Genomic DNA, 11,520 nt, shown 5'->3' on the forward strand with positions numbered 1-11,520 from the left:
TCTCTCCGCCTTTCCCCTGGGGTCAAGATCGGGAAGGCGAATGCTATCCCATTTCATTTATGGTGTAGAATGATAAGAATTATGCATATTTGGATTAAAGCAAATGCTACTATTTTGTGAGAGGAAGTTCCTCTTTAATGGCACCATCTTTTTATAGAATCTACCTATGTGTAGAATATATATCCCAAAGTATCATGCTAAATTATTCTACAAGTTCCTCAAAATAAACCCTCTCTACATATGCTACCTCCATAATTGAGATGAAAATGCAATAAAGCTACAAAATCTAAGTTTGCAAAATCCAAAAGCTCCAAGCTCAATTTTTTGTCAAGCTTTCTAAACTAGCCGAAACACGATGCATAGCAAAAACATCAACAAATACAAAAACGACATTGCCAAATGCCCAAACACAAAATGCATAGCCAAATGTACTTATAGACACCATCAAACTAGTACTAGCACTTTTTAGTCTACAACTCAACATCAAGTAGTAGGCACTGCACGAGCATTTTAAGATCCACAATTGCATTGTTAACCACCAATTCCAAATTCTTGAGTGCATGGAGGTTTCAAGATATCAATGGAAAACTGGCCTAGCAAACTTCAACGACATTCCTTGCTTTTGTCCGTCTCTTGGAAATGTATGGACCTCCAATATCAATAACTCTACACTACCAAGCATCTGTAATAAGAAATAATAATAATAAACACAAACTTGCTTTTCTTTTCGATACGCATATAAAAAATTAAGTAGAGATTACCCTTAAATAAAATTTCCCAATAGCTTTAGATATGAAAAGTCCATATCCTTGTCATGCCTAAAGAAACAAAATGAGCATAAAATGTTAATCACAATATACACATGGCATGAAAATAAAATAATGATTGATAAAGCACTAGCCTGTGCTCTCTCCTTCCTAATAATAGTGGAGTCTCTATTAGATGGTCTATTGGCCTGTGAACTAGCCTACGCACCACTAATTCCATCAACTTTCCTTGATCTTCCTCTTTTTGCCTACATGTGGAAAAACACAAGAAATAACAATATTATCATGTATAATAACCCAACAAAAGTCTTATCAACAATTACAAAATTGTCCAATAAGACATACCTTGGGTGGCTTGGATATCATAAGATTCTTGCATGTCTCATTGTTATGCCCATATTTAAGGCAATTTGAACATTGTATTGAATTCCAACTTTTGTCAACTTCTTACCATCACTACTTTGCTCATCCTTATCCGTGATTTTATTTTCCTTCGCTCTACCTTGTTTCCTTCTGTAAGGTGGGGGTTTGATCAGCTCACCATTAACTTTGGGCCACATTTTTCCCTATTCATGAATGGGAAGGGAAATTGATACCATTTTTCATAAGCATCTTTCTTAAACAATCATCAACATAATTATTTATCTCTAATTTTTTAAAAGTGATGCAACATATGACATGTCTGCATGATATTCTAGAGATATCTCATTCCCTATAATGACAGGTCTTTCTAGCTAAGTGAACCACAAATCTATTTCCATCTCCTTCAATCTCAAATTTATTCCCCAAAGATGCTCTAGCAAAATTATAACTAGACCTCAGTGTAGTTTCGTCCAACTTCATTCTAATTCTTAGGCAATTGGAATCTATTCAATCAACCATTAACTAGCTTCTCTCTATCATCTTTTCCATCAACATAGTTCGTATTTCTTCATGCATCTCAAGAATAGGTTTTGCTCTTAGTATACAAAAGAATAGGTTTTGCTCTTAGTATACAAATATATCCGTTAAAGGTCTTACTTAAATTATTTTCAATTGCATCACACTTGATACCTGACTTAATGAAAGCCTTGCAGAAGTGCTTAGGGCATTGTCTCATGAAGTTTTCATAACCTTTAGGACACTCTATCTTCAAATCTACCATTATCAGGTCAAAATCAACTTCAAAAGTACACTTCACAATCCTCTAGAAAAGATTCTTCAAAGCATCCTCTTTATGTAGTTTTTTCCAATTAGCAAATATGTCTCACACAATTTTGATGTTCTGCTTATGGAGATAGCCATGAAACTACATTCATTAATCCCTGCAACCAAAATCAATCAATGAAAAATAAATGTCACAACAATGATTGTACTAGTGTAGTGTAATAGCAATAAAGAAAAATGTGAGATATTACCTTTTTGTTGATCACTGATAAAAGCCCAACCTTCGCCTGTGCCCACACGAGTGAGAAACCAAGTCCATGGTGCCTCGGACTCGACTTACACAACTGCCCAAGCTCTTGAAAACATTTGATTGTTTCCATCTCGTCTAACGGCACATAACAACATACCTTTCAATCCAGTCTTTAAGGAAACACCCATCCAAGCTTATGACACGTCTATATCTTGCTAAAAACTGCATTTTCAACTCATCAAAGCCCACATAAAACCTCTCAAATACTTTGGTTGCTAAGTTGACCTCCCTCATGAATGTTCCATTTTTGCTAACCCTCTTGAGCTCCTCCAAATAAGATCTTAGCATATCATGTTGCTTCCCTATAGGCCCTCTTATATGACAAGGGCTATCCATATGGCTCTATAGCTTCTTCTTTTTTTGAAGGATCGGAGAAAACCTCTCTTGCATCTATCTGCATTTCAATAGCTAAATTAGTGAGAGCCTGGCTTTAATCTTAGGCATGTACTCACAAGCAAGCCATGTAGAAGTGGCTTGCCTATTTGTAAGGCTTTTATTGTAACTAAGTGGATTTCCGACTCTTTTTATTACAAGAGTTTTCTCATCTTGAACCCAACTACCATACAACCTTCAATCATAACCACTCGCACACTTTGCTTCCATTCTTTTCTTTTGACTCTTGGTTAAAAAATGTCCAATCCACTAGTTACTACATATTTTTGCACAACAATCTTGAACTCTTCATGAGATTCAAATCTCTTGCCTAGACTAAACATATTCTCATTATGGTCACACATATGATCATACCTATTAACCATTCGTCCAATTGTGCTACTAATTTCTTCAAAATTATCAATATTGGGACCACTTAGAAGTTCATCATCCAATATTGCATCTTCATCATCATCTCCCTCATCATGTGGAACAACACCAACCCCCTCCTCCATTCTTATATCAATGGAACCTTCAGAGAAGTCTCCACCATCATCTACCTCCTCTATTATTTCTTTCCTAAAATTCTTCCCTTTTCTCCCTTGTCCCAATCACTTCATCATCAAATGTATTTATTTAATTATCAGACAAGTCTAATGAACCATTGTCATTGTCACTTTTTTTTTTTTGTGACCCGGGGAGCCATCCTACAACCGGCAGCATTGTCACTGTCATTTTCATTCTGTGAAAAAACACAAAAAGTCATACATTAAAAACTAAAAACAATATTCAAACATAAAGGGTGAACAATTGAAAGAACTCACCATTACTTCTTATTCAACTTGCAACACTTCAATTTTCCACAAGCAAAGCAACAATCGACCTAGAATCCCAACGGGCCCAATCCTATTAAACATAGAGCAAAAAATTGGACATTTGAAGTTCAATATTGGACTTCTCATGCTAATCAAATACCTAGTAAGACAACAACTCTACTAATTGTAAGGCATAATAAAAAGTTACAACACACTTCACATCGTGAAGAAGCATGTCACACAACAACGGCTTATTGATCAAAACTCTAAAGAAGATGATAAGTTCTAGCTCCCAATATCTAAACACATGACAACCCATATGAAATAGATAATTAGCATTTCTTGTTTCTTTTTTAGCCACAAGTATCGTGGTGAAGTGCAAAAGGCCAGCTTGTGGAAGTAGCAAATAGACCAAAGAAAGTGGGCAAATCCAATTTTATACTAATCTGTGGCTAAAAATATTAGTTGCAGCAATTTCTTATTTCTTTTTTGCACATTGCAGATGTAAATAACCAGCATGATGTTAGGGGAGAAAGTATACTAACATGTAACATGTGACTTCTACTGGTGGAGAGATGGTTTACTTACTGATGACATGAGTTATTTTTACCTTCACAAGCTCAAGTTTCTACAATCCTATTACGTATTAAGATTCTAGAGACCTAGCAAATTCACAAGTTCAATAAGCCTAGAAAATTTCAACCGACTTCAATTTCTATGAGGTAGATCACTTTTAGACAAACCATCAAGCACATGGTGACCGTAATTTAATATGTCCAATGGCAAAGAGTTCAATGCCTTCAACGCTCTGTTCGCTTCAAACCTTAAGCCAACACAAATCCTTTGAGCCCAAAATTCTGACAAAAATGACGTCTCCAAGCAATCAAGTTGGGTATATGCGAGAGTGACAGTCTCCGTGTGAGAGACTAAGCAAGCAAGCCAACACACAAGATCTTCCAACAAATTGAAGACTCACAAACGTGAATTTGCTTATGAAAGAAACCCTAGACAGAAAAAGAAGAATACCTTTAGATGCTCTGTCCGCTTCAACACTTCAAGCAAGCACAGATCCTTCGAGCCCAAAATTTTCAACGAAAACGACATCTCCAAGCGGTCGAGCATGAGTATGTGCAAAAGCGAGTATCTTTGTGTGAGAGAATGAGCAAACAAGCCAACGCGCAAGATCTTCCAAAGGCTTGAAGGATCCTGCGCATGAATTCACTGAAGAAAGGAAACCCTAGACAAAACTCACCCCAATCTTCGAGTCATGTGTTAGAGAGAAGAAGAGAAAGCCCAAGTGTAGTTTTGCCTTTATATCCATGTTAGCTTTGCTGTGTTGGATATTATTGCTAACGTGGAGATGCCACGTCAGATGATTGTGGAAGGATGGTTAACGGGGGCCAGATTTGTGGGGACACAAATGAAAGATATTGCATTTTTTTTTAGACAAAATAAAGTTTGGGTCAGATTTAAGACAACACCTAAAGTTTGTGCTTTTTACGAACATCTGCACTTATCATAGTAGATATTATTGTAAGAACAATTTGGAAATAATCAAAATTTATAAGGATGTTGCTCCACCACTTACTTGGTACTTCAAGTACGATGGCGATCACATCGCTGGTCACTTTGACAATTTAAACAAAAATCCGTTTCACTTTCTCTGACGATTTCCTGATTCTTTTGCTGTGCTGCTCCAACTGCCAACGACTATATTTAATCCTTCAACGGACATTCTCTTATGGTAATTATTCCAACATCATCAAGGACATGATATCCTTTGACATAGAAATCATCACTGGTTGATTATCATGGACAGTTGATGCTATTTACAGGCAGCCTGTACAAGATCACCTTGCGATCTTCATCCAATGAATACATCATGGACATCACGTAGTCCTTAATAATCATCACGAACACCTGCACTTATCGTATTAGATATCATTCTAAGAACAATTTGGGAATCATCAAAATTTCCAGGGATGTTTCTCCAACACTTACTAGATACTTTAGGTACAATGGTGATGAAGATCCTTTAGACTATTTACGTTGATATCTTGAAGTTTTTATGAACTTCCCATTCTCTAGACTCATTTGCATAAGTCCTTCCAACTCTTTAGAATCTCTGCACTTTGTATATCTATGTTCCTTTTGGGCGGATATTTCCTTGGGCATAAACAACACTTGCATATATCAAGCTTGTAAGGAATTATGGACTGTTTTGTCAACTTCAAAATGTATTAAGAGGTTTTCTCGGTAAGTTAGACTTCTACATATTAGTTCACATGCTGGTCTTTCAAGCCCTCATGAACTTCTTGTTCTCTTTGACTTATTCACCCTTAAGGTCCCTCTAGTCCTTTAAGTTCTTTCACATCGCATTAAGGATATATGCAATGGTGTTGAATCAACAATAGATACCTGGACAGAATTAACCCTTGCATCAAATCATATGAGATAGCTTTGTCATTATTAAAATCCTTAGGGTTTTACTCAGCAATGTTTCGATGGACTTACATCATCTCAATCAACTTCTTTGATGATATCTTCAATGAAGCATCAGTCATATTATGCTCGGTGCAAGCCTGCTGGAGCTTGTCGACCATTATGTAACCAGTTCTATCCTTGTTGAAGTATTGAAAGGCTGCAATTAGATGCTCTTCACATTCGAATTTGCTAAGGTGAATTGTTGCGGCTATAAATTCTCCGTAGTCTATTGTTCCGCTGTTGTCCACATCAGCCTGCAGAATGATATCAGACGTCACTCTAAGATGACCGAATATATGCATCAGATGGACTTCTTATCTGGTCGGTTGGTTTTGGTTGATGTTCAACTTTAAGAACAGCTTGGAAAAAGTCGACCAAGGATGCAATTTAAAGACTCGAAGTGAAAACAAAAGAACCTACAAGCAATCTACTCACAGCATCCATGAGATCACGTATCTCTGTGTCCTCCATCGTGGAGCCATATCTTCGCAAACCAGCTTTAAGTTCATCAAAGGTGATTGCGCCACTGTTATCAGTATCCATCGTTTTAAACATTTCTTTCAAACTGGCAAACTCCTCCTTGGAGAGACTTTCAGCAATTACCTGGTGAGACCAGCATAAGCATTAAAGTTTGTCACAATTGAACCCCATTTTTGTAATCCAAACAGGACCTGGTGCAGATCAAATGACATGTAAGTCTCTCATAGTTAAATGAGATGCAGGAATCTTAAAATATTCAACGGGACAAGTGCACATCAGGAGAAGCAAAGCATGAGAGAATCGAGATTCTGCAAACTTTTGGATGAAAAAGGGACTAGCACTTCGCACTTAAAGTTCATGTTTTCCATCAAGAATAGTGATGTGAAATTCGCCATACAACACAAGTTTTGTACAATAAATGTGAAGAACACAACGCATTTAGCGCTCATGATAAAGAACCAGCACTCAAACAAAGTGCACCCCTGTCAATCAAAGCGAGAGAGATTAATATAAAGGTGTCAAATATTTACCTGTGGAGAAATCTTCTTTTAACTTATTCATTGCAGAGAAGTGTTTGAGCCAAAATAAAACTGCTGGATCTAGTGCTCTATCTGGGGCAACTCCATTCTCGCATATCCATGGATGGCCTGAAAATTATTTTCATTAGACTCCTAAACAAAATAAGCCGCAAACAATCAAGAGACCCTTCCCATTTGTTTCAATTCTAGAAGTCAAAATCTATGATTCCTTCATGATAAAGAAGAAAACAAAGAGGAAGGAAGAAATGTTAACTTTATTGCCTCCCCACTAAGTTGAAAATAATAACTGCGGTTGATATAAAGCAACCGACAGTACAGTGGTAGGCAATCCCCACTGTCAAACATAAATATTCCGCCCCATCAGATCGAGAAACATCAATTTTTTATCCCAGACGAAGGAAGAAACTCGTTATAGTGCCTGAGCACCATTTTAGCACTGACGAATTCGAACGTTGCAGAGAGCAATTTTTTAAGTAAACAGTAAAAGAGATGCTGAGAAACAATGTTTGGCTCCTCGAGACAATGCACTCCATACAAGTTTGTTTAGATGATTGAGAAAGGAGCAAAGGAACTGAGCATACATAACCTCATGAGCTATTAACCATTGGAATTACCATAAAAGTGTTGGTAACTTACTAACGTGTTATCGACTGATCAATCAAACTTACATTTCTCACGAGTTTTGATAGTTATCGACCCTTTTCACATGTTACGAGCATGAAATAGTGTTCCAATTTTTACCTTGCAGAACAGTAGATGCGTACAATTTCCCTCACATAGTTGGCTTATTTTAATTAAACATATGTCTGATTTTATTGGAGAAAAGCAAGAGAGCAAGAGATTGTCTTTTTTTTTTTTTCCGGTTTTTATAACCAAATGGAAAGAAAGAAATAAATGTCGGAAAATAGTGCAAATTTCCTTATTACTTGAAGCTTTAGTAACAATCTTCTATCATGAAGAAAGAAACCATCAGTTTCACAGCAATTGTCATGGCGCATGCAACTCACAAAAGTGAGGACAAACGTTGGAAACAATTAGCATCATCTATCAACAGAATAAGTTTGCATGAGGAAAAGGAAACATGAATCATGAAAGAGAGAGAGAGCGATTTTACTTACTACATAGCTTCTTATATGCGCAGTGCGAATTGAAAAGCTCTCTTGAATTTCGACAATCCTCTCCACCGCCGAAAATAGGAGAAGATATATAACATGCCAAAAAATCCCAAGAATACCACTGGTAAACTTACACCCAATCTTGAGTAAACCCCAATAAAAATAGAGTCACCTTCGTTAGACTCATCTTCGCTCATATTGTGACTATTTTGTCTGTCCATACCATTAAGCTCATCTCTAGGACAAACTTTCAAAAGAGGAGCTCCACAAAGTCCATCATTGCCTCGATAAACAAATTGATCATCCAGAGTGCTTAGATGATTGCTCGATGGAATAGGACCAAATAAATTGTTGAAGGAAAGATCCAAATGACTTAGTGAGTCTAAATTAGATATGCTAGCAGGGATTTCACCCGATAGCTTGTTATTGGATAGATCCAACGATTCTAAATCTCTCAAGTTACCAATATCTGAAGGGATATTTCCAATTAGCTTATTTTGAGAGAGGTTCAAATTTTGAAGTCGAGCCAACATAGTCAACCCTTTCGGTATTGGTCCATCCAATCCATTGCTTGAAAGGTCAATGGAAAATAAAAAACGGAGCGTGCTGGTGAATTCTAGGCTCATTCCTTTTATATTAACCATGATAGAAAACCCCAATGGGAACCTCCCATACGGAGTAAAATTGGAGTTGGCCCACATCTGGGAAAAGTTGTTAAAACAATGAGGAATGCCTCCGGAAAGGTTGTTATGTGCTAGATTTAAATACTGGAGATTAACAAGATGGCATAATTGCAAAGGAATGTTCCCAGTGAAAGTGATTTCTCTCAAGATCGATTGCTTTAAATGATCGAGCATGTTGTCCAAATGGAGGTATTCTACTAGTGAGTTGATTGCCACTAAGATCAAGGTTTACCAAATCTAGCTTTAGTAAACATTTTGGAAACACTCCATTCAAGCCATTTTCACGGAGGCCTAGAACTCCTAATCGCTTCAAATGGCATAAAGAGTCTGGAATCTGACCATTTAACTTGTTTTCCCAAAAGAAATCCACTCCAAATTTGCTTGCGACTTCCTCCAACATTGCGGAAGTCTCCCTGACAATTGGTTCTTCGAGAGATCAAGAAAAGACAATTCATCCGACATGCACAACCAACTTGGAATATCACCGCTGAGGTTATTTCTAGAAAGTGACACTAGTCTTAATAGTGGCATCTCTTTTCCAATAATTTGGGATATGTCGCCTCTAAGCATGTTGCCCGAAAGATCCAATCGTCTAGTGTTGGATAAAACTTCAAGTAGCCAATGGGGAACTTCATCTGAGATGCTTGCATTTGACATGTACAATACCGAAATGTTCCTTTGAGTTCGAAGCCAACTAGGGAATCTAGGTCCCACTTTACAATTGGACATGAAAAGCACTTGAATTTGGAAAGGAGGAACCCAAGATGCACTAATATTTATAACAAGCTCATTTAAATAAAAGTACAACACAGTCAAGCTAGTGAGATTGGCAAAGTGAAGTTCACTGACAACTCCATCCAGTTGATTATTACGAATGTCCATCACCTCCAGATTGGATAATTGCCCAATACTTTTTGGAATGTTCCCCCTTAATTTGTTAGAAGAGAGGTACAATTTTCTCAAAGATGATAGTTGGCCCATGGTAGCAGGAATGGGACCTGAAATCGAATTCCATGAGATATCAAGGAATTCGAGATCTTTGAAATTTCCAAATTGATTGGGTAGGTGACCGCTGAAATTATTGCCGGAAACATCAATAGTCTTCATGTAACTTTCTCCACAAATCAAATCACCATCTTTGGTGCCCAAAATCCTCCCACTAAATTTGTTGGAACGCAAGTTTAGTACTTGCAGGTTGCAGAAATTGCTCATGTTTTTCAAAAGTTCACCCTCCAGCTTATTTCTGGAGACATCAAGGAATCTAAGCCGCTGACTATTTTCAAGGATAAAAGTGGGGAATATGCCTTGAAGGTTATTAAAACTCAAATCAAGATGTTCGAGTTTGCTCATGTTTTGAAACCAAGAAGGAATAGATGAAGTCATGGAATTGTGACTTAGATCAAGAAATTTTAGAGAAGTGAAATTGACATACAAAGAGGATGAAACATCTTCCAAATTACATCCCCTTAATATTAAAAACTCAAGAGAGGAAAGCATGTTGATAGGACTTAACCACTCTTTGGAGCTGGGAAGAGGGACATAAGACAAGTCCAAATACTTCAAGTTAGAAAATGACGAAAGCCACTGTAGGTTTTCTATTTTAATAGAGGGCCACCACCAGGAATTACTAACATCCAAATATCGTAAGCTGGAAAGGTTAGCAAGTTGATTGGAAACATGTCCATAGAAGCCTATGGATGAGAGGTTGAGATACTCCAGTTTCTGAAGAGAAACTAAGAAGTTTGGGATTCTTTGGGTTGAAAAATTATTGAAACTAAGATCTAGATACCTCAAATCCTTCAGTTCGTTCAGAGCATGATGAATCTTACCTCCTAAGCTACATTCTAGACCATCACAGGGATTACGAAGATCAAGCTTCAACACATGGCCTGTCTTCTTGCTGCATTCGACTCCTTTCCACTTGCAACAGCCCTCACCGATCCATGACTGTAGACGTCCTGAAGGATCGATGAGATCTTGCTTGATTTTCAGAAGAGCTTCCCTCTCAGCACCGATGCAACTTACATCTGTAAAGGCTTTGGAGTGACTGGATTTCGTGGCTTGAATGACAAAGAGTGCAATCAAAAGTGAAGGCATGAACCTAGGGTAAAATGCCATTGTTGCTGAAAAATGAGCTGAGAACTTCAGGAAGACATTTACATCCGTTCGAAGTCCTCATCTATTTGAGCTTAAAAGAAAAAGTCTTTATATTTATTTTTTAAGATCATGGAATCCCTCGCTGCCGACAGCAGCTATGCATAAATCACGAGAGTTCTAGTGTAGGGACCCATCTCGTGAGTTCCATCTCGTGAGTTCTAGTATGGAGACTTATCTCTCACGACTCTCCACTTTAGTCAACATCATAACGAGTTGGAAAATCGAATCCGACCAACACGTTTCACCAACTCGATTACCACGGGATAAGTTTTAAAAAAAAAAAGTCCTTATTTACCTTCAGGGAAAAAAAGAAAAAGAGTCCTCGTCTGTCACAAGCGTGTCTGGTGGCCCACCGACGAACTGTAGAGGCATCCTATGAGAATTAGATTCGGAGCATATGCTAAAAAGATCCCTTGCCGAAGACGACAAAGTCATTGAAAGGACTGGCCACCTAGAAAGCACCGAAAGCACCCTTGCCTTGCCAGACCTGCCAATTAAAGTATCCGTCATTATTGAAGTCAGGGGTCCCGCTTATTGTGCACCTCACCAGGCCCAACCGATTCTCAAAACTCTGGCGATCTCTATCCCCTCGGCCGCCTGCATCGAGGGTTTGCGTACGCAAAATTCACGTGAACGAAAAGAAGCAGAAGAA

At 37.8% G+C, this 11,520-nt stretch overlaps 1 protein-coding gene across 13 annotated transcripts; it reads right to left on the reverse strand.

The window, feature by feature from the left end:
* Window positions 1-218: 218 nt before the first annotated feature.
* LOC104417877 (receptor-like protein EIX2) lies at window positions 219-10,920 on the reverse strand. 13 transcript variants are annotated; one of them, XM_039316914.1, is made up of 13 exons: window positions 8,032-10,920; window positions 6,905-7,021; window positions 6,330-6,565; window positions 5,925-6,148; window positions 5,412-5,828; window positions 4,999-5,330; window positions 4,437-4,917; window positions 3,420-3,501; window positions 2,165-3,337; window positions 1,821-2,071; window positions 1,113-1,333; window positions 762-1,015; window positions 219-682 (listed from the first exon to the last, which is right to left on the reverse strand). In XM_039316914.1, the coding sequence occupies exon 1, from the start codon at window positions 10,827-10,829 to the stop codon at window positions 9,054-9,056; it is 1,776 nt and encodes a 591-aa protein (XP_039172848.1). In that variant the 5' UTR covers window positions 10,830-10,920; the 3' UTR covers window positions 219-682; window positions 762-1,015; window positions 1,113-1,333; window positions 1,821-2,071; window positions 2,165-3,337; window positions 3,420-3,501; window positions 4,437-4,917; window positions 4,999-5,330; window positions 5,412-5,828; window positions 5,925-6,148; window positions 6,330-6,565; window positions 6,905-7,021; window positions 8,032-9,053. The 13 variants fall into 13 exon arrangements, with proteins under 13 accessions (XP_039172848.1, XP_039172854.1, XP_039172851.1 ...); XM_039316920.1 differs by having other exon boundaries at window positions 4,437-4,554; window positions 4,663-4,759; window positions 5,412-6,148; XM_039316917.1 differs by having other exon boundaries at window positions 4,437-5,330; window positions 5,412-6,148; window positions 6,330-6,420; window positions 6,498-6,565.
* Window positions 10,921-11,520: the final 600 nt, after the last annotated feature.

Source organism: Eucalyptus grandis, chromosome 7 (assembly GCF_016545825.1).
Source record: "Eucalyptus grandis isolate ANBG69807.140 chromosome 7, ASM1654582v1, whole genome shotgun sequence".
NCBI classification, from domain to species: domain Eukaryota; kingdom Viridiplantae; phylum Streptophyta; class Magnoliopsida; order Myrtales; family Myrtaceae; genus Eucalyptus; species Eucalyptus grandis.